This window comes from Rhinoraja longicauda, chromosome 27 (genome assembly GCF_053455715.1).
Source record: "Rhinoraja longicauda isolate Sanriku21f chromosome 27, sRhiLon1.1, whole genome shotgun sequence".
NCBI classification, from domain to species: domain Eukaryota; kingdom Metazoa; phylum Chordata; class Chondrichthyes; order Rajiformes; family Arhynchobatidae; genus Rhinoraja; species Rhinoraja longicauda.
The window spans coordinates 31,294,590-31,322,083 of record NC_135979.1 but is presented as its reverse complement, the minus strand read 5'-3'; the positions used below and the strand labels follow the sequence as shown (position 1 = coordinate 31,322,083).

The window sequence follows — 27,494 nt, the reverse complement described above, 5'->3', positions numbered from 1 at the left end:
CGTACGTACGCAACCACTCCTTTCACAAACTCACTTTCAGTAGCTGACTACACCAAACCACTCCTGCATTGGTGCAGCACCCTCTCCTCCCCCACCCCCCCTCCCCTCTCTTCCCCCTCTCCACCCTCCCCCCTCTTCCCCCTCTCCTCCCTCCCCCCTCCCTACCCCCCTCTCCACCCCCCTCCCTCCACAACTCCCTCCACCCGCTCCTCCACCCTCCTCCCCTCCCCTCTCTACCCCCTCTCCTCCCTCCCCCCTCCCTCCACACCCTCCTACATCCCCTCCTCCCCTTCCTCACCCCCACCCCTCCCTCACCCCCCTTCCCCCTTCCCCCTTCCCCCTCCCCCCTCCCCCCTCCCCCATCCCCTCTCCCTACCTCCCTTCCCTCCTCCCTCCCCCTGGGATGCCTCCCCTGCATTGGTCTTCCTCTCCCCCCACCCCCCCTCCCCCTCCCTCCACCCCCCTCCTCCTCCCTCTCTCCGCACCACTCCTCCACCCTCCCTCCCCTCCTCTTCCCTCACCCCTCTCCTCTCCCCCACCCCAGCGGCACGGTGGTGCAGCGGTAGAGTTGCTGCCTTACAGCGAATGCAGCGCTGGAGACTCAGGTTCGATCCTGACTACGGGCGCCGTCTGTACGGAGTTTGTACGTTCTCCCTGTGACCTGCGTGAGTTTTCTCCGAGATCTTTGGTTTCCTCCCACACTCCAAAGACGTACAGGTTTGTACGTTAATTGGCTGGGTAAATGTAAAAATTGTCCCTAGTGGGTGTAGGATAGTGTTAATGTGCGGGGATCGCTGGGCGGCGCGGACCCAGTGGGCCGAAGGGCCTGTTTCTGCGTTGTATCTATAAATCTGAAAAAAAATCTAAAACCCCCTCCCCACCCCCTGCCCCACATCCTCCCCTCTCCCGCACCCCCTCCCCCACCTCCTGCCCCACATCCTCCCCTCTCCCCACCCCCTCCCCCACCCCCTGCCCCACATCCTCCCCTCTCCCCACCCCCTCCCCCACCCCCTGCCCCACACCTCCCCTCTCCCCCACCCCCTCCCCACCCCCTGCCCCACACCCTCCCCTCTTCCCCACCCCTCCCCCACACCCTCCCCCCTCCCCCACTCCTTCCCCCACCCCCTCCCCCACCCCCCTTCCCCACCCCCCACCCCCTCCCCCACCCCCTGCCCCACCCCTGCCCCACCCCCTCCCCTCCCTGCTCAACAGGCCCCAACTGCGCATGTGCGGTTTTTAAACTTTAAAATGTGAATAACAAAAAATAAACACTGATTTCAATGAAACTTCTTCCATAGGACCATGGGATGATGGTGATCAAGGTGGGCCTAAAATTGTAATGCCATCATGTACTGTTTTGGCTGTAGTTCAGGAACAAGTGAACAAACGAGAGTTTTAGTATATAGATGGCCTGGCTTCTGAGCATTTGCAAAATATATTCCGGAAATGTAGCTAAGGACCCAAACAGTTGGCTACCATTCCAGGGAAAGTAAAAATATTTGTTCTCATTTGTTTAGTTTAGTTCAGTTTAGTTTAGAGATATGGCATGGAAATAGTCCCTTTGGCCCACAGGTCTGTGCCAACCAGCGATCCCCGCACACTAACGCTATCTTACACACACTAGGGACAATCCCGCACACTAACGCTATCTTACACACACTAGGGACAATCCCCGCACACTAACGCTATCTTACACACACTAGGGACAATCCCCGCACACTAACGCTATCTTACACACACTAGGGACAATCCCCGCACACTAACGCTATCTTACACACACTAGGGACAATCCCCGCACACTAACGCTATTTTACACACACTAGGGACAATCCCCGCACACTAACGCTATCTTACACACACTAGGGACAATCCCCGCACACTAACGCTATCTTACACACACTAGGGACAATCCCCGCACACTAACGCTATTTTACACACACTAGGGACAATCCCCACACACTAACGCTATCTTACACACACTAGGGACAATCCCCACACACTAACGCTATCTTACACACACTAGGGACAATTTACAATGATACTAACCTACAAACCTGTACGTCTTTGGAATGTGGGAGGAAACCGGAGATCCCGGAGAACACCCATGCAGGTCACGGGGAGAAGGTACAAATGTACAGACACTGTTCAGACAGCACCAATAGTCAGGATGGAACCTGGGTCTCTCGCACTGTAAGGCATCAACTCTACCTCTATGCCACTGTGCTGCCCTGTTTCCATTTGTTATGGAACTGAATTTTGAAAGCAACTTTAAACCTAGTAAAATCTAACATTTCAAAGATAGAAGAGATCTGTTCTAATTGCGGACAAAGAAACATGGAAACATAGAAAATAGGTGCAGGAGGAGGCCATTCGGCCCTTCGAGCCAGCACTGCCATTCATTGTGATCATGGCTGATCATCCACAATCAGTAACCCGTGCCTGCCTTCTCCCCATATCCCTTGATTCCACTAGCCCCTAGAGCTCTATCTAACTCTCTCTTAAATTCATCCAGTGAAGTGGCCTCCACTGCCCTCTGTGGCCACAGACAAGATTAGGTGTTCATGTGCCAGTTTTTGATCAAAACACAAAGTACAGGAGGAACTCGGGCAGTATCTGCTGCAGGAATGGACAGACAAAGTTAGACAATAGACAATAGACAATAGACAATAGGTGCAGGAGTAGGCCATTCAGCCCTTCGAGCCAGCACCGCCATTCAATGCGATCATGGCTGATCACTCTCAATCAGTACCCCGTTCCTGCCTTCTCCCCATACCCCCTCATTAGGGGTCGGGAACTTTTTCAGACTCGGTCTGAAGAAGGGTCCCAGCCCGAAACGTTGCCTGTCCATTCTCTCCACAGATGCTGCCTGTTATTTCCTCCAGCACTTTGTGTTTGCTCAATTTGCAGTTTCTTGTGTCTGCCAATATTTAATGGCTGGCTTGGTCTTTCCAATGTCCTGAGGAAAAATACTATGTTGTTTGTTTCAATGTGACTCATGGGAACAGTCCTCCATTGGAAGCCCTCCAAATTCCAGCAATTTGGCATGGCTGAGTGCAGGCTGGGAGTGGATGTAAAATATCCCCTGGCAATGCTTGTAGAAGAGCCGAAATGTTGTCCTTCCAATTTTAATTCGTCATTCAACTTACAAAAACAGATAACCTGGCCAAGATCACATTGTTTTTTGGGGGAACTGCTGTGATCAAATCAACTGCTGCATTTCTTGCAGAGGAAGGAACTGCAGATGCTGGTTTACATTGAAGTGAGGCACAAAATGCAGGAGTAACTCAACTGGTCAGACAGCATCTGTGGAGAAAAGGAATAGGTGACGTTTCGGGTTGAGACGTTTCTTCAGGCTGAAGAAGGATCTCGACCCAAGATGTCACCTATTCCTTTTCTCCACGGATGCTGCCTGACCCGCTGAGTTGCTCCAGCCTGTTGTGTCTATCGTTGGTGTATTTCTTGCATTATATTAGTGATTGTACTTTAAGCAACGTCTCATTGAAGCTGGTGCTGTAACGTGAAACAAGCAAACACAACAATGCCAGAACTCCATGGGTCAAGCAACATATGTGGGACAAAAGGTAGAGGTCAAAGATTCAGGTTGAGACCCAGCAACAGAACTGAGAGGGAAGAGGAGAGGTTATCAGCACAGGTGGGTGTGGGCAGCTGCTCAGGGGATGGTGAGCAGATGGAAACAGGTGGAGGAGGAGAATGAGAAGGGGGTGAACAAAGGTGCTTTAGTTTTGGAGTATTAGAGATACAGCATGGAAACAGGCACGTGCCACCGAGTCCACACCGACCATCGCTCACCCGTTCACACTAGTTCTATGTTATCCCACTTTCTCACCCACCAAGGGTCAATTTGAGAGAGGCCAATGAACCTACACGTCTTCCGGATGTGGGAGGAAACCCAAGCGGTCGCAGGACGAACGTGCAAACTCCACACGGACAGCCCCTGAAGCCAGGATCAAAACCTGCCTCACAGCGCCAGAGACCCGGGTTCAATCCTGACTATGGGTGCTGTCTGTATGGAGTTTCTACGTTCTTCCCAACACCGCGTGCTCTGGATTCCTCCCACACTCCAAAGGCGCACAGGTTTGTGAGTTAATTGGCTTGGGTAAAGATTGGAAATTGTCCCTCGTGCTGATGTACAGGGATCGCTGGTCCGTGCAGACTCAGTGGGCCGAAGGGCCTGTTTCCACGCAGTTATCCTAAACTAAAGTAAACTAAGAAAGACAGAAGAAAACATTGGTGGACAGGTGAGTGTGTGAGGAGAAGAATACTGGGGTTGTAGTTGATTGGATGTTTTTGTTCATTATATATTACCTGTGTATATTGCATTTATAGGCCTGTTAAGCTGCTGAAAGTAAGAATTTCTTTGTTCCATTGTTGATACATATTACAACCAAATACTCTTGACACCTGAAATATGAAAATTCAATATTCAGCCATTGGTTTGTAAGCCACAAGTCAAGTCAACTCAACTCAAATTTATTTGTCACATACACATACACGATGTGTAGTGAAATGAAAGTGGCAATGCCTGCGGATTGTGCACAAAAAAGAATTACAGGTTCAGCATATAAATAAAGTTAATAAGTTACTATATACTATATGTAGTATATATACTAAAATTTAGTCTCTGGGGTTATAAAAGTTGACAGTCCTGATGGCCTGTGGGAAGAAGCTCTGTCTCACCCTCTCCGTTTTCACAGCGTGACAGCGGAGGCGTTTGCCTGATCGTAGCATCTGGAACAGTCCGTTACTGGGGTGGCAGGGGTCCCTCATGATCTTGCTTGCTCTGGATCTGCACCTCCTGATGTATAGGTCCTGCAGGGGGACAAGTGTAGTTCCCATGGTGTGTTCTGCTGAACGCACTACTCTCTGCAGGGCCATCCTGTCCTGGGCAGAGCTGTTCCCAAACCAGACTGTGATGTTGCCGGCAGGATGCTCTCTACAGCCCCAGAGTAGAAGCAATGAAGGATCCTCCGAGACACTCTGAATTTCCTCAGTTGTCTAAGGTGGTAAAGGCGCTGCTTTGCCTTACCCACCAGTGCGGCAATGTGCGTTGCCCACGTCAGATCCTCTGTGATGCGGACTCCCAAGTATTTAAAACTGCTCACCCTATCCACAGTAGACCCATTTATCTCCAGTGGCGTGTACGTCCTTGGATGTTTAGCCCTTCTAAAGTCCACAATCAGCTCCTTCGTTTTAGTGACATTCAAGAGGAGGCTATTGTCCTGACACCAGAGTGCCAGATCAGCCACCTCCTCCCGGTAGGCCTTCTCATCGTTGTTGGAGATCCCGCCCACCACCACAATGTCATCAGCAAACTTGATGATGGAGTTTGAGCTGAACCTGGCTGTGTGTACAGGGAGTACAGTACAGTAGGGGGCTAAGGACGCAGCCCTGGGGGGATCCTATGTTCAGGGTGAGGGAGCTAGATGTGTGTTCCCCCATCCTGACCACTTGGGGCCTGGCAGTGAGAAAGTCCAGGACCCAGGCACACAGAGGGGTGCTAAGCCCCAGTTCCAGCAGCTTCTCAACCAGTCTGCTGGGGACTATTGTGTTGAATGCTGAACTAAAGTCAATGAACAGCATCCTCACATAGCCCCCCTGGCTGTCCAGATGAGAGAGAGCGGTGTGCAGAACCTGGGAGACCGCATCATCCGTGGACCTGTTCGGACGGTATGCGAACTGTAGTGGGTCCATGTTGCGAGGAAGGAGGGCGCAGATGTGCTTCTTGATTAGCCTCTCAAAGCATTTCATGACAACCGAGGTGAGGGCCACCGGTCGGTAGTCATTTAAACACGCTGGAGAGGCATTCTTTGGCACCGGTACAATGATGGATCTTTTGAAGCATGCAGGGACCACGGACTTTGCCAAGGAGAGGTTGAATATTGTGGTGAGCACTGGAGCAAGCTGAGTAGCACAAGACTTTAGCACTCACCCAGATATACCATCTGGGCCTCCAGCTTTCCTCGTGTTCATACTCGTCAGAGCCCACCTCGCCTCATGCTCGGACACCGAGAATGTGCGCACATCCCCGGCCGTGGATCCCCCTTCAGCCTCGCTAGCCAGCGCCCCTTCGGTGCTGTTTTTAGACGGCGAGCTGGTGGTGTTACCCGTCTCAAACCGTGCATAAAAAGAGTTCAGGTCATCAGCTAAGGAGGAGCCGGCACTTCCGGTTGAGGGGGTGCTGGACCTGTAGCTAGTTATTGTCCGTAGCCCCTGCCAAAGGCGCCTGGTGTCCTGCTGCTCCATCTGTGACTCCATCTTGTCCCGGTACCTCCTTTTTGCGTCCTTCACCGCCCTTCGCAGTCGGTAGGACTCTCCTTGTAGTCGTCCATGTTGCCGGATGCCAGGCCGGTGGAATATGCGATGCAGGAAAAATGTTCCCAATGTTGGGGGAGTCCAGAACCAGGGGCCACAGTCTAAGAATAAAGGGGAGGCCATTTAAAACTGAGGTGAGAAGAAACTTTTTCACCCAGAGTTGTGAATTTGTGGAATTCTCTGCCACAGAGGGCAGTGGAGGCCAATTCACTGGATGAATTTAAAAGAGAGTTAGATAGAGCTCGAGGGGCTAATGGAATCAAGGGATATGGGGAGAATGCAGGCATGGGTTACTGATTGTAGATGATCAGCCATGCTCACAGTGAATGGCGGTGCTGGCTCGAAGGGCCAAATAGCCTCCTCCTGCACCTATTTTCTATGTTTCTATGTTTCTATGTGGTTCTTCTGTTGGGCGTTTGGCCTCTCTGTAAGATTGGTGAAGTCAGTGTGGGAGCAAGATGGAAAGGTGCATTGGAATGCCACTGAGAGCTCGGGATGGCTGTTGTGTGATTTGCTGAGTGTGAAATGTATCAAAATATCCCTAGGAAATGAAATCAAGTCTGTTGACACTTGGAGCTGAGAAGATATGTCATATAATTATTACATAATTATGAGCATGAACTAAAATGTTTACCTTAAAAAGACACAAAATGCTAGAGTAACTCAGTGGGATTGGTAACAGCTCTGAAGAGAAGGAATGGCTGACATTTCAGGTTGAGACCCTTCTTCAGAAGGTCTTCTGAGGTCTGAAGAAGGGTCTCGACACGAAACGTCACTCCAGAGTGACGCTCCAGAGTGACGCTTCCTTCGCTCCAGAGATGCTGCCTGACCCGCTGAGTTACTCCAGCACTTTGTGTCTATCTTCGTTGTAAACCAGCATCTGCAGTTCCTTCCTGCACATGCTTTACCTTAAGGTTTGAATTGATGTGACGTTGAACGTACTTTGTGTTTAAATCTCTTTCAGCCTCCTCACGAAGGCAGGTTCCCAGTGGCTCCACATTTTGAAGACGCTACCTCTGACACTCATCAATCCAGAAGCAGAGGGACGATTGATAGACCCACAGACGCCCAGCAGATATGGCCCTACAGTACTCATGGTCTGCCTTGTGGAAGACTCTCAACAGGGTGTTGAACTGGTGGAGAATGATGTTGGTGGTACTTATCCCCTTTATCCTTACAATCTTCAACTTCATGTGGTCATGAAATATGTTTCCCAAATAGATCTTACTTACGGCTCTTCATGTTCATGTGTCCCTGCTGAGATAATTGATTACCGGTTTATTAGACAATAGACAATAGGTGCAGGAGGAGGCCATTCGGCCCTTTGAGCCAGCACCGCCATTCAATGTGATCACAGAAACATGCAAATGTCGAGCTCCATGCAGCTCTTTAAGTCCGCTCCACCATTGAATATGGCACATCATCCAAATTCAGTATTCCCATCCAGCTTTCTCCACTATCCCATAATCTTCCTGTCGACCTAAAACCAACACCTAACTCTTTCTTGACCATGTTTAATGTTTTCCATGGTAGAAAATGACACTGTCTAGGGGAATAAATCTCTCCCCAGTTATCAGGCAACTGTACCATCCCACCAACAAGTAGAACTCAGTTCTGAGCTACTATCTACCACATTGGAGACACTTGGACTATCGTTGATCAAGACTTTACTGGGCTATATTTTGCACTAAACATTATTCACGTTATTCCCGTTATCATGTAGCTGTACACGGTGGACGGCTCGATTGTAATCATCTGTTGTTTCCTCCGCTGTCCTTTCACTGTACCTCGGTACACCTGACAATAAACTGAACTACACTAAACTAAACTCCTTGTCTCAGCATTGTGGTTTACCTCTCATCGTTAAACTACTCTCTGCCATTGGGAACAGATATCTTACGTGTAATTTGGTCAGTCCTTTCAGAATTTTGTAGGTTTCTTTGAGAGGAACTTTTGTTCTTCTCAACGACAGTGAATATAAGCCCGTGTAGGAAGGAACTGCAGATGCAGGTTTAAGCCTAACTAACCCACTCTGTCATCATTGATTACATTCATATATGTCTTGTGAACTGTTCTTTCACCTGAACTGAAAAGGAGCAAGGAGGTCCTACTACTGCAGTTATACAGGGCCCTGGTGAGACCACACCAGGAGTATTGTGTGCAGTTTTGGGCTCCTAATTTGAGGAAGGACATTCTTGCTATTGAGGGAGCGCAGTGTAGGTTCACGAGGTTAATTCCCAGGATGGCGGGATTGGCATATCAAGAATGGAGCGACTGGGCTTATATTCACTGGAATTTAGAAGGATGAGAGGGGATTTTATAGAAACATATACAATTCTTAAGGGATTGTTCAGGCTAGATGCAGGAAAAATGTTCCCAATGTTGGGGGAGTCCAGAACCAGAGGTCACAGTTTAAAGAATAAGGGGTAGGCCATTTAGGACTGAGATGAGGAAAATCTCTTTCACCCAGAGAGTTGTGAATTTGTGGAATTCTCTGCCACAGAAGGCAGTGGAAGCCAATTCCACTGGATGTTTTCAAGAGAGAATTAGTTATAGCTCAGGGCTAATGGAATCAAGGGATATGGGGAGAAAGCAGGAATGGGGTACTGATTTTGGATGATCAGCCATGATTATATTGAATGACGGTACTGGCTTGAAGGGCCAAGTGGCCAACTCCTACACCTATTGTCTATGTTTCTATGTTTATCCCCAATTTCATTAAATAGCAGGAAGGAACTGCAGATGCTGGTTTACACCGTAGATACACAAAATGCTGGAGTAACTCAGTGGGACAAACAGCATCTCTGGAGAGAAGGAACGTCAGCCATTCCTTCTCTCCACAGATGCAGCCTGTCCCACCGAGTCACCCCAGCATTTTATGTCTATCTTCATTGAATAGCAGATTGGGCTCATGTAGGTGAATGGACCACTGTGATCCTTTGGACGTTTCTGAATGTCTGTATTCTTTTACATGTTCACAGCCCAAGATAAAGCCCAGAATCGAGTCTTTCTCCTACTGGACACCAAGCGTAAGTAATACTTTCTCATAATAAAGTTGGTTAAACTGAGTTGATGCGACCGTGGAGAATTTTGCATTAATAGTCAGATTACAATAGTAGTGGTATTTTTTAAAAGAGCAGACATCTCCTGGTTTTAGCTTTGTGATAGGACCCACATAAGTTCATATCCATTGGTTCTCAGAGCAGATGTAGGCCATTCGACCCATCAAGTCTACTCCATTGTTCAATCATGGCTGATCTACCTAACCCTCTCAACCCCATTCTCCTGCCTTCACCCCATGTTCCCTGACACCCTTCAGCTACTTGAAAGTTTTCTAAGTGAATTCTTATTTTTTTGTGGGTTGGAAAATATCACATCACCCTGGCCATTCTGTCGTTCCACTCCTACCATCGGGAAGAAAGGAGAAGTGTCTGAAATCTGTTACCACCAAGATCAGGCTTTATCGCAATGATCATCAGGCTCTTGAACACTACACAAGACTGGCCTCAACTATGACCTTTTATAGACTGTCTTTGCTTGCACTAATGACTTTGGATTTCTTTGCACTAGTATTGAGGTTATTAACTTGTTGAATTTATTGAATTTTTGTTTATTGTATTTTATCTCTATGCATTGTATGTTCCAGGCTGAACTATGCTGATGCAAGTATACATTTCATTGTTCCATTGTAGGTGCAGATGACAATTTAGTTTAGTTTAGTTTTGAGATACCGTGCAGAAACAGGCCCTTCAGCCCACCAAGCCCTCACCGACCAGCGATCCCCGCACACTAACACTACCTTATACACACAATGGGCAATTTATACTTGTACCTAGCCAATTCACCCAATAACCTGTATGTCTTTGGAGTGTGGGAGGAAACCTAAAATCTTGGAGAAAACCCACGCGGTCACAGGCAGAATGTACAAACTCCGTACAGACAGCACCCGTAGTTGGGATCAAACCTGGGTTTCCGGCTTCAAACACTGTAAGGCAGAATTCTATCGCTGCGCCATTGTTAAATACTCTTGACTCTTGATCCAGAAACATCCACCAGTTGGCCTGGTTTGAATTGCCTGTCACAGTACAGGCCAACCAGACTTCATGAATATAGGGTGTTCTCCCAGTTGCCAAACACTTTAACTCCCCTTCCCATTCCCATACTGATCTTTCAGTCCTGGGCCTCCTCCACTGTCAGAGTGAGACCACATGCAAATTGGAGAAACACCACCTCATATTTCTCTTGGCCAGCTGATAAGCCTCATTTCTCTAAGTTCAAGGAACCCTTGCATCCCCTCTCTCTCCGCCCCCCCCCCCCCCCCACCCTAGTCATCGTACTAGTTGCACTGTCATCCTGTTGAGTTTCACTGTCTGTATAACTCGTTGTCAACTAGCTCAAGCCAACAATGCACCATTGTGGGCTCCACATTTCCTTCATCATCGTTACATATAACATATAACATATAACAACTACAGCATGGAAACAGGCCTGTCCGGCCCTACCAGTCCACGCCGACCATTCTCCCTGACCTAGTCTCATCTACCTGCACTCAGACCATAACCCTCCAATCCCCTCCTATCCATATACCTATCCAATTTACTCTTAAATAATAAAATCGAGCCAGCCTCCACCACTTCCACCGGAAGCCCATTCCATACAGCCACAACCCTCTGAGTAAAGAAGTTCCCCCTCATGTTACCCCTAAACCTTTGTCCCTCAATTCTGAAGCTATGTCCCCTTGTTGGAATCTTCCCCACTCTCAAAGGGAAAAGCCTACCCACGTCAACTCTGTCCGTCCCTCTCATAATTTTAAAAACCTCTATCAAGTCCCCCCTCAACCTTCTACGCTCCAAAGAATAAAGACCCAACCTGTTCAACCTCTCTCTGTAGCCTAAGTGCTGAAACCCAGGCAACATTCTAGTAAATCTCCTCTGTACCCTCTCCATTTTGTCAACATCCTTCCTATAATTTGGCGACCAGAACTGCACACCATACTCCAGATGCTTCTTTCATTTATTTGTTCTATTTACCGTCCGTATCTCTCGTTTCCCTTTCCCCTAACTCTCGGTCTGAAGAAGGGTCTTGACCCAAAACGTCACTTATTCCTTTTCTCCAGAAATGCTGCCTGACCCGTTGATTAACTCCAGCTTTTTGTGTCTATCTTGGGTATTAGAACAGTGGGTCAAACATTTAAATATAGCCTCAACTGTCAAGAGTATATTGGATGATATGACACAGGCTGTGGTTGAAGAGTCAAAGTTTATAGAGTCATAGAGTGATACAGCTTGGAAACAGGCCCTTCGACCCAACTTGCCCACACCGGCCAACATGTCCCAGCTACACTAGTCCCACCTGCCTGCGCTTGGTCCATATCCCTCCAAACCTGTCCTATCCATGTACCTGTCCAACTGTTTCTTAAATGATGGGATAGTCCCTGCCCCAACTACCTCCTCTGGCAGCTTGTTCCACATACCCACCACCCTTTGTGTTAAAAGGTTAACCCTCAGATTCCTATTAAATCTTTTCCCCTTCACCTTCAACCTATGTCCTCTATTCCCCTACTCTGGGCAAGAGACTCTGTGCACCTATATAATGGTGTTGGCAAGACTCAGGAATTTTTAGGAAATGTAGAGTCGAGGTGTTGACCATTGGAGATGAATGAAGATGTCCCACGGAACAGGATCGAGGAAGAACATGCAATTCAAAACGTAAATGATTATCTGTTTAAAAGATTAAAAATTACAAATGTTTAGGTTTAGGTTCATTATTGTCCCATGTACTCATGAACAGTGAAATGGTTTGCTATGCAAAGACATGCTATCCAACAGATCAGATATAGAAGAAGGGTCTTGACCCACAACGTCACCCATTCCTTCTCTCCCGAGATGCTGCTTGGTCCGCTGAGTTACTCCAGCATTTTGTGTCTACCTCAGATCAGATATACCATACATAAATGCAATCCAGCCAAACTCAAGTACAGTAGGTAGAGCAAAAGGGAAGATACAGAGAGCAGAATATAGTTCTCAGCATTAGAACGCATCTGTTCCAGAGACCAATGTCCAATGTCTGCAATGGGGTAGTGGGAATTGGACAATACCAGAGGTTATGGAAGGGCCGTTCAGAAGCTTGGCAACTGGAGGAGAAAGAAGCTGTTCCCGAGTCTGGTGGTGCGCGCTTTCAAGCTCCTGTATCTTCTTCCCGACAGGAGCAGAGAGAAGGAGGAATGACAGGGATGGGACATGTCTTTGATTGTGTTGGCAGTGTGAAGCATAGATGCAGTCAATGGTGAGGAGTTGGTTTGCGTGATGGACTGGATAATACCTGCATTTCTCTGCAATTTCTTGGAGTTTCAGTTTTGCTGCTGCCTAGTTTTCTAAATTACTAAATCAATGAAAGGATCAGAGGTTTCTGTTGCTTAAAATGTGTTGATCTATTACACATCAAAATATCAGATGTGTCTCTCAGCAAAGTATGTTTATTTAAATATCACTGGAAATAGTCTCTTAACATGAGATACTGCTGAATATTATCCCATGTGTAGGAAGGAACTGCAGATGCTGGTTTACACTGAAGATAAACACAAAACGCTGGAGTAACTCAGCGGGTCAGGCAGCATCCCTGGAGAGAAGGAATGCATGACGTTTTGGGTCGAAACCCTTCTTCAGACTGAGAGTCAGGGGAGCAGGAAACTAATGGAAGGATAAGGTGTGAAAACGACAGATCAAATCAGATGTTGTTCATGGAAATGTAGAATGGTTCATTGTTAGCTGGGAGGAAGGTGACAACGAGGCACACAATCACTAAAATTAATCAAGCTGACAGTGAAACTAGTTGGAGAACTAGGATGGGGAGGGATGGAGAGAGAGGGAAAGCAAGGGTTACTTGAAGTTAGAGAAATCAATATTCATACCGCTGGGTTGGAAGATGCCCAAGCGAAATATGAGGTGCTGTTCTTCCTCTTGTTCCTGTTTGTGCTGGGCCTCACTCTGACTGTGGAGGAAGTCCAGGACACAAAGATCAGAATGGGAGGGGGAGTTCAAGTGTTTAGCAGATAATGAAGGTTTAGGCGGACTGAGCGAGGTGTTCAGCCAAATGATCATCGAGTCTGCATTGGTCTCACGGATATATACGAGTCCACATCTGGAACAGCGGATACGGTAGATGAGGTTGGAGGAGGTGCAGGTGAACCTCTGTCTCACCTGAAAGGACTGTTGGGATCGCTGGACAGAGTCAAGGGAGGAGGTGTAAGGACAGGTGTTGCATCTCCTGCAGTTGCAGGGGAAAGTACCAGGGGAGGGGGTGGTTTGGGTGGGAAAGGACGAGTGGACCAGGGAGTTACGGAGGGAACGGTCTCTGCGGAATGCAGAAAGGGGTGGAGATGAGAAGATGTGGTTTGTGGTGGGATCCTGCTGGAGGTATTATCCCATGTCTGGCAACACAGCAACTGACATCCAGAATGGATTAGGGAGTATAATCAACAGGGAGAAGTTGGACAGTCGGAATGCTGGAGGTTGCGGGGAGGCCTATAGGAACATCTAAAATTCTGGGTATTTATTCACAAAATGCTGTAGTAACTCAGCAGGTCAGGCAGCATCTCAGGAGAGAAGGAATGGGTGACGTTTCGGGTCGAGACTCTTCTTCAGACTTGACCTGCTGAGTTACTCCAGCATTTTGTGAGTCTAAAATTCTGGCAGGCACAGATAGGGAAGACAGCCAGAACCATTTCCCCAGGATTCCCAGAGGGCATCGCTTTGAGGTGAGAGGCCAAATGTAAAGGTGATGTGCAGCACAAGATGTTTACGTAGGTGGTGGTGGGTGGGTGGGTGGGTGCCCATAATGCACTGCTGGGGTGATAGTCGAGGCAGATATGACAGTGTCATTGAAGATGCTTTTGGATAGGCACATGGATATGCAGAGAATGAGGGGCAGGCAGATAAGAGTTGGTCTTGGCAGCATGTTTGGCACAGGCATTGTGGGCCACAGGGCTTGTTCCTTTGCTGTATGGTCCTGTGTGGCAACCGAACACAACGCGCTATTATAAGCATTTGTCATTACAATAAATATGAAAAATAAATAACCGATATGTGACAGTTAGATAACTGGTGGTGATTTAAAATCACGTACGCCTCGATAAAGAGATTAAAATATCAAAACATGAATAATATGAAAACGATGAAAGGCCAGAATAGATGGCCAAAACGTTTCTTTATTGTAGGATGCTGGTATAAATCTGATAGGATGCTGGTATAAATCTGGTAGGATGCTGGTATAAATCTGGTAGGATGCTGGTATAAATCTGGTAGGATGCTGGTATAAATCTGGTAGGATGCTGGTATAAATCGAAGGTAGACACAAAATGCTGGAGTAACTCAGCGGGTCACTCAGCATCTCTGGAGAGAAGGAATGGGTGACGTTTCGGGTCGGGACCCTTCTTCAGACTGATGTCAGGGGAGGGGGCGGGACCACCCCGAAACGTCACCCATTCCTTCTCTCCCGAGATGCTGCCTGACCCGCTGAGTTACTCCAGCATTTTGTGTCTACCTTTTCATTATAGTGGTTGGGGGTTGTCAAACAAGAGACATGTTAAAAACAAAGGAGTAGAAATTTCATTCCACGGAGCCTTGTGAAATTAATGGTTGAACCGGAAAGTTTATCCGTGTTCAGAACTTGTTTGAATGGGTGGATGTTGCAGATATATGTGTCAGAGGAGGAGCATTGGCCAGGTACCTGTGGTTAAAAATGATTACTCATTCAATTGATTGGCTTGCCATTTTCCCACCCTGTTTCCTGTAAAAACCCTATCCCTTACTCCCAATTCCTCCGTCTACGCTGCATCTATGTCCAGGATGAGGTGTTTCACACTAGGGCATCAGAGATGTCCTCATTCTTCAGGAAACGGGGCTTCCCCTCTTCCATTATAGATGAGGCTCTCACTAGGGCCTCCTCTATATCCCGCAGCTCCGTTCTTGCTCCCCCTCCCCCATTCCTAACAAGGACAGAATCCCCCTTGCCCTCACCTTCCTCCCCATCAGCCGTCGTATACAACAAATCAAGCTCCAACATTTCTGTCACCTACAACGGGACCCCACTACTGGCCACATCTTCCCATCTCCTCCCCTTTCTGCTTTCCGCAGAGACCGTTCCCTCCATAACTCCCTGGTCCACTCGTCCCTTCCCACCCAAAGTACCCAAAGCACCTCAGGTACTTTCCCCTGCAACCGCAGGAGATGCAACACCTGTCCCTTTACCTCCCCCCTTGACTCCATCCAAGGACCCAAACAGTCTTTCCAGGTGAGACAGAGGTTCACCTGCACCTCCTCCAACCTCATCTATTGTATCCGCTGTTCCAGATGTCAACTGCTCTACATCGGCGAAACCAAACGCAGGCTCGGCGGTCGTTTCGCTCAACACCTTCGCTCAGTCCGCCTTAACCAACCTGATCTCCCAGTGGCTCAGCACTTCAACTCCCCCTCCCACTCCCAGTCTGACCTTTCTGTCATGGGCCTCCTCCAGTGTCAGAGTGAAGCCCAGCGCAAATTGGAGGAGCAGCATCTCATATTTCGCTTGGGCAGCTTACAGCCCAGTGGTATGAACATTGACTTCTCCAACTTCAGATAGTTCCTCTGACCCTCTCTTTCCCCTCCCCCTTCCCAGTTCTCCCACTAGTCTTCCTATCTCCTACTACATCCTATCTTTGTCCCGCCCCCTCCCCTGAAATCATTCTGGAGAAGGGTCTCGACTCGAAACGTCACCCATTCCTTCTCTTCCGAGATGCTGCCTGACCCGCTGAGTTACTCCAGCATTTTGTGTCTACATGTATATAACAGTTCACTCTAACATCAGAGATTCAGTCAACCATGCATGTAAAATCTGTGCCATGCATCACTTCACAATTCACCAATCTGAGTGTGAAAGGGGATTAGAGTGGGGCAGCAGTAAAGCTGCTACCCTAACAGGGCTCAGAGCGCCAGAAATCCGGGTTCCATCCCAACTACTGTTCCTTGTCTGTACGGAGTTTGTACATTCTCCCCGTGACCTGCGTGGGTTTTCTCTGAGATCTTCAGTTTCCTCCCACACTCCAAAGACGCGTTTGTAGGTTAGTTGGCTTGGTATAAAAAATGAAAATTGTCCCTAGTGGGTTTGCATTGTGTTAATGTGCGGGGATCGCTGGTCGGCGTGGACTCGGTGGGCCGAAGGGGCTGTTTCCACGCTGTATCTCTAAACCAAACTAAGCTAAACCTTCTGACAAAACAAGACTGCTGTTGTGCAAAGTGTTGTGATTTTGTTTTTGGTAAAATGTTTCATTACTGTATTCAAGGTGACTCGAGGATATTTTTTATTATAAATGCTTGATCTAAATGTAAGACTTCAATGAAGTGCTGGCGTTTGGGAGGCTGTGAGATGGGCCTGTGAATGTGCAGGGGACAGAGGGAAGTGGAGAGCTGTGGGCAGAAGGCATTGGTTTCTCTTGGCATCATGTTCCACCGAGACATTGTCAACAGAAGGGCCTGGTCTTACACTTACTCTTTAAAGTTATAATGTACTAAATGCTGCCAGAATAAAACTAAACAAAAATAGAGAACACAATTCCTTTTGAGACTGTCAACTGTTTAAGTATAGTTAAACCTTTAGTAATTACCAAAAATCATAGAAATCAAAACTCTCAGGTGTACAAGATCTTTTAAATTCAGATATTCAAAGTCATAATTTCAGTGTCATTTTGAATCAGCAGGCAATGATGTGAAGCCAGGAACTGGTGGTTTATAAGAAAAACCAAGGCCAGGAATGGCCACCTGTTCCATTGCTGTATGTTCAGATCTGTTCTCATGCCTCGAAACTCCACACATCTTGGAGTTGTTGCAGATATTATGATTCTCCTTTATCTATACACTAAAACTCTCGTTTGTTTGTTCCTGAACTACAGCCAAAACGGTACACAATAGCTCGACAATTTTAGGCCCACCTTACTCACCGTCGTCCTTTTGGTGCTAATGGAAGAGCTTTCATGGAAATCAGTGTTTTTAAAAAAAGTTATTCACATTTTCAAGTTTAAATCTATCTCCTAGGGAGGGAGGGAGGGGTGGAGGGATAATGGGGGTTGAGGGGGATGGAGTGGGGGGGAGGGGAAGGGGGATGGGAAGGGGAGGGGAAGGGAGGGGGGTAGGGGGAGAGGGAGGTGGCGGGGGGTGGGGGAGGTATGGGGGAGGAGGGAGGGGGATGGAGGGAGGGGGGAGGCGGGGGGTGGGGGGAGAGGGAGGTGGGGGGGAGTGGGGGGAGGGGAGGGAGGGGGGAAGAGGGAGGGGGAGGAGAGGGTGTGCATCAATGCAGGAGAGGTTTGGGCCCAACCGGTCCACTTGGTCTAGTAATCAATAATCCCTTGAGACCTACAGCAACTTTATTTTCTGGTTTATACTGCTACTTCTGATCCTATATTTAAAACTATGTGTTGAAAACGTGTCCATTCCTTACCGATGCCTAGTTTAGTTACGTTGAGTTTAGTCTGGAGATACAGTGCAGAAATAGGCCCTTTGGCCCATTGAGACCGCACCGACCAGCGATCCCTGCACACTAACACTATCCTACACACACTAGGGACTGTTTAACTTTTTTTCATACCAAGCCTGCAAACCTGTGCGTCTTTGGACGTCTGTAGTTTAAAACATTTATGTACAGTCCTGAGGTAGAAAGGGATATGTGGATAGGTGACATGTGAATAATTGCCAGAGAGAAACATTAGCCCAAATTGTGTAACGCTGGAGCAATGTTTGTGGAAAGTAAACTCACACATGATCTGAAGTGAACTTAATGCTGTACCTCCTGCCCGGTGATTGAGGTTATGATTAAATCTCTGATCATATTCCTGTTTCAATTGTTGATTTTGCATTGCAGTAAAATAACATCAACCTTAATAGGGCGTCACGGTGGCGCAGCTGTAGAGTTGCTGCCTTACAGCACCAGAGACCCAGGTTCGATCCTGACCACGGGTGCTGCCCGTGTGGAGTTTGTACGTTCTCCCCGTGACCGCGTGGGTTTTCTCCGGGATCTCTGGTTTCCTCTCACACTCCAAAGATGTACAGTTTTGTAGGTTAATTGGCTTTGCTAAAATTGTAAATTGTCCCTAGTGTGTGTAGGATAGTGTTAGTGTGCGGGGATCGTTGGTCGGTGCGGACTTGGTGGCCGAAGGGCCTGTTTCCGCGCTGTAATCTCTAAACTAAACTAAATTAAACTAAACTCTCCATCAGGATGTCCGGATTCCAGTCGGAATTCTAGATCAGTGGCACAGCCTGAGTCTGGAGAAGGCTATTCATTCCCTCCAGAGATGCTACCTGACCTGTTGATTTCCTCCAGCACAGTTTTTTTTAATACTCTGCAAATAACCCCATAGTTCTGGTTAATTAGGACATTATTTTTTTGTTAAAAGACAATGCAGAGATATACTGAGCGAAGCCTGATGATTAGTAAACTGATATCTTGGAATTTGGAGCTAAATGGCATTCCCTTTCTTCTATTTCTTGTGATCTGATGGTGTGCAGGTACAGGGGAAAGCAAATACTAAATGCAAAACAAATTATAAAAGCATTTATAAATTAAAGCAATTCTGCAAATAGTTGCTGGGAGTGTGAAAGAAAAATTAAGTAGTGCTTAATTACTTAGAGGGAGACAGGGTTAATACTTCACACTAATGACCATCCATCTGAAATAATTCCTTCCTGAACTCGGTGTAAGGAAACAGTGTTTATGATTTCTTCCCTGGCTGTAAATCCAGTGGCACATGGCTCTCGATGCGTGAAGTATGCAGTTTATCCAGTTCACACCGATCACTGACACATGCGGGTGGATGGCTTTGCTCACGGCAGGCAGTCTGATCAACTCATGCTGAGTCACTCCATCTCTTCGTGTCTATGGTTTAAACCAGCATCTGCACTTCCTTCCCACACAACTCTTTTGTTTTGCAGGTTGAGTTTCAGGAGCCAATTCCGTCCTCAACGAATGGACAAGCGTGTGCAAGCCTCAGTGTCCCCACGGACTCTCCGCCCGGACAGATAGGTGGGGACCTCATGATAAACATACCGTACCAAGACAGGCACAAAATACCCAAGTAACTCAGCAGGTCAGGCAGCATCTCCGGAAATGAAGGCATAGGTGACGTTTTGGGTCTGAAGAAGGGTTTCGACCCAAAACGTTGTATAGAAACAAAGAAACATAGGTGCAGGAGGAGGCCATTTGGCCCTTTGAGCCAGCACCGCCATTCATTGTGATCATGGCTGATCATCCATAATTAGTAAACTGTGCCTGCCTTCTCCCCATACCCCTTGATTCCGCTAGCCCCTTGAGCTCCTATCTAACTCGCTTTTAAATTCATCCAGTGAATTGGCCTCCACTGCCCTCTGTGGCAGAGAATTCCACAAATTCACAACTCAATAATTCACAATTGCCTTTTGCTTTCCTCCAGAGATGCTGCCTGATCCACTGAGTTACTCCACCATTTTGTGCCTAGAACCAATTCATGAAGTAAACTTTAGCCAAAATGTCCTTTGTGTTCCTTGAAATCGGGTTAGAATTTATTTAAAATGATCAAACTTCAAAGACAAATTTATCTCTTATTTCCAATAATCTGAAGATTTTAAATTCTGATCTCGCTTCTAAAAAGGCAGAATATTATGAACTCTAGACATTTTTGGCATAAATATAAAATGGAGGAAATATACAACAAATTGCCTAGCATGTTAGCCTAGCACCGGGCAGCACGGTGGCGCAGCGGTAGAGTTGCTGCCTCACAGCGCCAGAGACCCGGGTTCCATCCTGACCACGGGTGCTGTCTGTATGGAGTTTGTACTTTCTTCCTATGACTGCATGACTTTTCTCCTGCTCCTAGTTTATGTAGGATAGTGTTAGTGTGTGTGGATCGCTGGACGCAGTGGGCCGAAGGGCCTGTTTCTGCGCTGTATCTCTAAACTAAACTAAACTAAAAATATGTGAACAGAGGAAACCTCTTCACATGTTAGGCCACTGGCCTTTAATTGTGATGACGTCTGAAATGTTAACTCCATTAGCTCTCTGGATGTAGGTCTGCATTGCTGACTGTTTGCAGCATGTTCTCCACACGTGTAAGGTTTAATCACTCCTTGCCTTCCTGGCTGGGGGTTTGTGGGAATTTCCTGTTCGGTTCCTCTCTTTCACAGCATTAATTGTTCTCGCGTGTCAGTGAGTGGCATCACTCACAATACTCACAATGTTAGTGAGTGGCATTACTCACCTCCTCCTGCACCTGCCACAGCACCTGACGAGCGAGTACTGTCTACACCCTTAAACACCTGAAATTATTGAAAGATAGCCCCAGCAATGGCTGCCTCGCCAACAGTCTGTTTGTCCCATCCTTCTTTTGTTGTTTGTTTGTATGTGTTAAATGTATGTTTTTAGTTTTCTTCAGCTTGTTTTACGTTGGGGGGGGGGGGGGGGGGAGGGGGTTGGGGGGTAGTTCTCACCTCGACGGAGATGCGATTTTTTTCCGTATCAAACTCCATACAGACAGCACCCGTGGTCAGGATGGAACCCAGGTCTCTGGCGCTGTGAGGTAGCAGCTCTACCGCTGCACCACCGTGCTGCCCGGTGCTAGGCTAATATGCTACCGTAGCAGCCTAACATCGAGGAGTTGCCGGCCTTTGTTGGAGACCGACTTCGAGAGCTCCACCGTAGGTGCCTGTGGACTTTAACATCACGGAGCCCGCGATCCCTTTGCCAGGGATCGACCTCGGAGCGTGAGCTTCGATCGTCCCGACACGGGAGCTTTGATCGTCCCGACACGGGAGCTTTGATCGCCCCGATGGATGGTTCGACTGCCCTGACCGCGGGAGAATAAAGAGGATGTAGATTGTACTTTTTGCCTTCCATCACAGTGAGGAATGTGGGGAATTGCTGTGGTGGATGTTTGTTAACTATTATGTAGTCGTGAATCTTGTTGCTTTTTTTAGTATGGCTGTATGGTAATCTGAATTTCACTGTACATTAATTGGTACATGTGACAATAAACTGACTTTGAAACCTTGAGACCTTGAAACCGCACAAATAAGCAGATTTCCAGGCATACATCAAATTGCTTGTTTTACACCATGCATTTTAAGAAGTGGCAGGGCATGGGGGCGTAGCTGTCGAGCTACTGCCTCACAGCGTTAGAGACCCGGGTTCGATCCTGACTACAGGTGCTGTCTTTACTGAGTTTGTACGTTCTCCCCGTGACCTGCGTGGGTTTTCTCAAGGAGCTCCGGTTTCCCCCTACACTCCAAAGACGTACGGATTTGTAGGCTAATTGGCTTGGTAAAATTGTTATTTGTCCCTGGTGTGAGTAGGATCGTGTTAATCTACGCAGATCGCTGGTCAGTGCGGACTCGGTGGGCCGAAGGGCCTGTTTCCGCACTGTATCTCTAAACTAAACTAAACTAAACTGATATAGTAATAAAATAAATCATCAGGCATTCTGGTCTTGGTTGTATGGATTGAAGAATGAAAGCTGAGCATGACTTTGACATCGACAGTAACTTACAACCTCTTCTGCAGGTAGACAGCACCTTGAGTTAATAACACAAAGAGCTGGAGTAACAACAGGTCAGGCAAAATCTCAGGTCCGGACCCTTCTCCAGTCTGAAAATCCAGCCTTTCCATTTTCTCAAGAGATGCTGCCTTACTCCACTTACTGCGTTACTCCAGCACTTCATGTATTTTTGTTCAATATTCTGGCATCTGCAGATCCGTGTGTCTACCTTAAGTTAATAACTCAAATGAAAGACGGGATCTTTGACTGTGAACCATTCCTCGGGTTCTGTATTAAACCATCAGACACTAAATTATCTGCCATGAGTTTTGGTCCCATATTATAGCAAAGATGTTGTCAAGTTGGAAAGGGTGCAGAGAAGATTTACAAGGATGTTGCCAGGATTCAAGAGCCTGAGCCTGAGGGGGAGGTTGAGCAGGCTGGGACTTTATACCTTAGAGCACAAGTGGATAAGGGGTGATTTTAAACAAGGGTATAAAATCATGAGAAGAATAGATTGGGTAAATGCACAGAGCCTTTTGCCTAGAGTAGGGGAATCGAGAACTTGAGGACATAGTTTTAAGGCATGGGGGGAAAGACTTGATAGGAACCTGATGGGCAACTTTTTTACACAAAGTGTAGTGGGTGTGTGGAAGGAGCTGCCGGAGGAGGTAGTTGAGCCAGGTACTATTGTAACGTTTAAGAAACATTTTGACATGTACATGGATAGGACAGGTTTGGAGGGAGATGGGCCAAACTAGATCATGGTTAATCTCCAGGGTGCGACTAGTGTAGATGGGGCACTTTTGTCGGCGTGGGCAAGTTGGGCCGATTTTCTGGCACCTCCTTTAATCCGGACACAATTCCGAGAGCGCACTTTAAGTCCCACCCTGGAAATCCCCATGACAATGTGGTCCTAGGCCGGGGCAGGCGGCCGGTCTCGACCACGTCAGGACTTCCACGCTGATTAGTGGTTGGAATTCGCCCCCTGCAGCCGGGAGTCTGGAACTGCGGACCGGACTGAGCAGTCAGATTCGTTCCCAGAGCCGACGTCCAAGGCCGACTGTGCAGGTCTGTATCTCAGCCCCCAAGGCCGACTGTGCAGGTCAGTATCTCAGCCCCCAAGGCCGACTGTGCAGGTCAGTATCTCAGCCCCCAAGGCCGACTGTGCAGGTCTGTATCTCAGCCCCCAAGGCCGACTGTGCAGGTCTGTATCTCAGCCCCCAAGGCCGACTGTGCAGGTCAGTATCTCAGCCCCCAAGGCCGACTGTGCAGGTCTGTATCTCAGCCCCCAAGGCCGAGACCTCTGTCAGTCCGGCAAAACAGATAATACGGCGAGGATCTGGAAGCAAGGGTGCCGGAAGATCGGTGCTGGACCTATATATAATGTACCTGTAACATTATTGTTCCATTGCTTTTGTCCACCTCAGTTATTTCTGTCTGTTTACTGTAAACACAGAGGGGATTATTCAGAGATTCATTCGACTACAAGAAGAGAGTAAAGAGTCTACAGAGAGAATCGCGATGATTGAAAAGGACATTGAGTGTATTAAATTGGAACTCGCCAAGATGCAGACAGAGTGGCACAGCAGACAGCAGCAGGCACTAACGGAGTGGAGTGAGACTAAGGGTCAGGTCAGCATACCGTTTGATCCTTTTCTTCTTTAAATTTCACAGTATTTATACATATTCTGTGTGGCCGTGACTTTGTCACTTCCACACACGGGTCAATGGTGCTTTTATTGTCACGTGTACCAAAGTACAGTGAAATACATGGTGTTGCACATAGATCAGTGAGATTATTGCCACACAGAAAAAAACAGTCCCTGATTACGATGCATGGCGTCTGAAGAAGGGTCTTGACCCGAAACGTCCCCCATTCCTTCTCTCCAGAGATGCTGCCTGACCCGCTGAGTGACTCCAGCATTTTGTGTCTACCCCCGTGCATGGAAACAGCCCGCTGATATGCGTCATCAGATTCTGATGCTGTTTTATACATTCCAAGCCACAGTTGGCCATAAAGGCCGGTTGCAGCCGCCACCACATTCTGATCACCAGCGAGCCGTCCTTCTCTCTCCTCTCTGGAGCTTCAGTCGTCGAGCTCGGGGCATCTCCTGCAGCCGGGTTTCAAGGTGTGGAAAGGCATCCTCTATTGTGGCCGCCCGCCTGTCTCCCCCCTCTGGGTCCCAGTCGGTGTGGGCGAGTGGGAGATGAGCCGCGGACACACTCCAGGTGGGTTCGCCCGGTTCTGCGGTCGGCTACATGACGGGGTTGGACAATCGCCAGTATATTGGCACATGGTCAATCTGGACCGACTAAAGGTTATCAGCAACAATGGTACTGCAAAGCAGAGGCATAACTAATTCCTTTAGGAGCCATATAGTGTACAAGTGAACTAGCAGACCAACTATCCAACCCTATACATAATGTGTAGGAAGGAACTGCAGATGCTGGTTTAAACCCAAGATAGACACAACATGCTGGAGTAACTCAGCGGGACAGGCAGCATCAATGGAGTTTCGGCTTGAGACCCTTCTTCAGTCTTCTTCGACCTGAAACGTCACCCATTCCTTCTCTCCAGAGATGCTGCCTGCCCCGCTGAGTTACTCCAGCACTTTGTGTCTACCCCCCCATATATATAGATGTGTTAACCAATAATGTTCTTTCAACACATGGGTGGTCTTTAGTGTAGGTCTGTTTTCATTAAAAGTGATATTGTTATTATTTAATAAAACTCAGGAGTATCACGAGTTGGTGATAACACAATGGTGATAACGAGCTTCCTGTTACTAATTTCATCCTTCAGCCTGATGAGCTGTGCAGTGAGGAGGCAATGCAAACCATGCACTTGGATCGTCCTCGGAAGTACAAGATGCTGAACGAAACAACCCAGGCCCAAAACCTCACATGCCGACAGAGGAAAGACGATTCCATGCGCGATGAAGCGGACTACCCATGCTGTAAGTTATGTAGACTGGGGATTCTCAGTGAAACAGACTAAATAATCAGGGGATAGTTTTAAGGCAGAGATAGATGGGTTCTTGATCAGTACGGGTGTCAGAGGTTATGGGGAGAGGGCTGGTGAATGGGGTTAGGAGGGAGAGTTAGATCAGCCATGATTGAGTAGACTTGATGGGCCGAGTGCTGTCTGTACGGAGTTTGTACGTTCTCCCTGTGTACGCTCTGGTTTCCTCCCACAGTCTAAAGATGTACAGATTTGTTAGTTAATAGGCTTCGATAAATTTGTCAATCGCCCCTGGTGTGTAGGAATAGTGTCAGTGTGAACTGGTGACCGCTGGTTGGCATGAACACGGTCGGCCGAAGGGTCTGTTTTTGCACCGAAACTAAAAAACGAGACTAAATATCATGGACATTTTGATTGTGCAGAATGGCTGTCGCTCCGATGCCTGGCAGAGTTGCTTGTTTTCATTCGTGTTTGCTCTGGTGCTTGAACTTGCTGCCAGTTTCCTCTATCTTCATTGTTTAGGTCCCTCATTTTTTAGTGGCCTTTCTGTGTTCCCCTCTCAATCTCCTGTGCTCCAGAGAGAATACCCCAGCTTTCACCATGTAGCTGCTGGTTAAAATCGAAGATAGACACAAAATGCTGGAGTAACTCAGGCAGCATCTCTGGAGAGAAGGGATGGGTGACGTTTCGGGTCAAGACCCTTCTTCAGACTGATGTCAGGGGAGGGGCAGGACCTCACATTGCTACTGATTCGTCCTCTGCTGATGTCCTTTAAAGCTCTGTCATCCTATCATCCACTTCATAAAGAGGGTGTGTATCAGCAGTGGATTAAAGGACCACACATTTATTTCCCATTTTAAAGTATTTCTTAATTTTATTTTTTAATATAATTTTGTAGTTTTTAGTTTTTAGTTTTAGTTTTAGAGATACAGCATGGAAACAGGCCCTCTGTCCCACCGAGACCACGCCAACCATTGGTCATTGGATAATAACACTATCATACACACACTAGGGACAATTTTATCGAGCCAATTAGTCTACAAACCTGTACGTCTTTGGAGTGTAGGTGGAAACCAGAGATTCCGCAGAAAACCCACGCATGTCACGGGGGAATGTACAAACTCTGTACAAAGCAGCCATGGTCAGGGATAAGGAACCAATTAACAAAGGGTGGTGGGTGTATGGAACAACTGCCAGAGGAGGTAGTTGAGGCAGGGACTATCCCAACATTTAAGAAACAGTTAGACGGGTACATGGATAGGACAGGTTTGGAGGGATAGCACTACCGTAGCACTCATATTTCGCTTGGGCAGCTTACAACACGGCAATATGAATCTGATTTCTCTAACTTTAAGTAACCCTTGCATCCCCTCTCTCTCCATCCCTCCCCCACACTAGTTGCTGTACTAGTTTCACTGTGGTCCTGTTGACTTTACTGTCGGTATAACTCATTATTATCTAGCCCACACCAACAATGGACCATTGTGGGCTCCGCATTCCCTTGACTATTATTACTTTCTGCATATCTTCCATTCATTTGTCCCAAGCACCGTCTATATCTCTCGTTCCCCTTTCCCCTGACCCTCAGTCTGAAGAAGGGTCTTGACCCAAAACGTCACCTATTCCTTCTGTCCAGAGATGCTGCCTGTCCCGCTGAGTTACTCCAGCGTTTTGTGCCTGTCACTGCTCTGATGCATTTGTTCCTGCAGATTTGCTGCCACAGTTTGGTGACAGTGGTCGGATGGAGCTGATGCCATTTACAGATGGGCACTGTGATAGGGAGTGTGTATCTGCCTTGCCCTTCTGCAGCCTTCCCCATCGACCCAGCCGTCTCACCTCTGTGACAAGCTACACCTCCTACAGACGGGGATCTCTCCTCTACAGGTACGTTGCCGAAGGGAACGCAAACTAAGGAACGGCTGGATGAACGCAGTAAGTTTGCAGATAACACCAAGATTGGCAGCGTTGCCTTTTACCAGTCTTTATGGTCATCAGACATGGCAATGATGGAACTGTCCGAGATCATTATATATATCACAAACAACAGAGAACCCTGTGCAGCTCCCCCACCCACACTTCCACCACATGGGTACATCCCGCAGCTCCACTCTTGCTCCCCCTCCCCCCATTCGTAACAAGGATAGAGTCCCCCTTGCCCTCACCTTCCACCCCATCAGCCGTCGCATACAACAAATTATCCTCCAACATTTCCGCCACCTCCAACGGGATCCCACTACTGGCCATATCTTCACATCTCCACCCCTTTCTGCTTTCCGCAGAGACCGTTCCCTCCGCAACTCGTCCCTTCTCACCCAAACCACCCCCTCCCCAGGTACTTTCCCCTGCAACCGCAGGATATGCAACACATGTCCCTTTACCTCCTCCCTTGATTCCATCCACGAACCCTAACACTCTTTTCGGGTGAGGCAGAGGTTCACTTGCATCTCCTCCAACCTCATCTACTGTATCCGCCATTCCAGGAGTCAACTCCTGTATATCGGCGAGACCAAGCGCAGGCTCGGCGATAATTTTGCTGAACATCTCCGCTCAGTCCACCTTAACCAACCTGATCTCCCAGTGGCTCAGCACTTCAACTCCCCCTCCCACTCCCAATCTGACCTTTCTGTCCTGGGCCTCCTCCATTGTCAGAGTGAGGCCCAGCGCAAA

General features: G+C 47.8%; 1 protein-coding gene across 3 annotated transcripts in view; it reads left to right on the top strand.

Moving 5' to 3' along the window:
- LOC144606775 (uncharacterized) overlaps nt 1–27,494 on the top strand; it is a 51,361-nt gene that overhangs the window by 8,544 nt on the left and 15,323 nt on the right. The window contains exons 2-7 of one of the 3 annotated variants that reach the window (XM_078423128.1): nt 7,298–7,488; nt 9,315–9,362; nt 19,290–19,380; nt 23,322–23,497; nt 24,669–24,822; nt 26,537–26,711. In XM_078423128.1, coding sequence (XP_078279254.1) covers nt 7,411–7,488; nt 9,315–9,362; nt 19,290–19,380; nt 23,322–23,497; nt 24,669–24,822; nt 26,537–26,711 — 722 coding nt within the window. In that variant the 5' untranslated portion in view covers nt 7,298–7,410. Of the gene's footprint in view, nt 1–7,297; nt 7,489–9,314; nt 9,363–11,192; nt 12,042–19,289; nt 19,381–23,321; nt 23,498–24,668; nt 24,823–26,536; nt 26,712–27,494 lie in introns of those variants that run through there. The other 2 variants (XM_078423129.1, XM_078423130.1) reach the window with 2 other exon arrangements.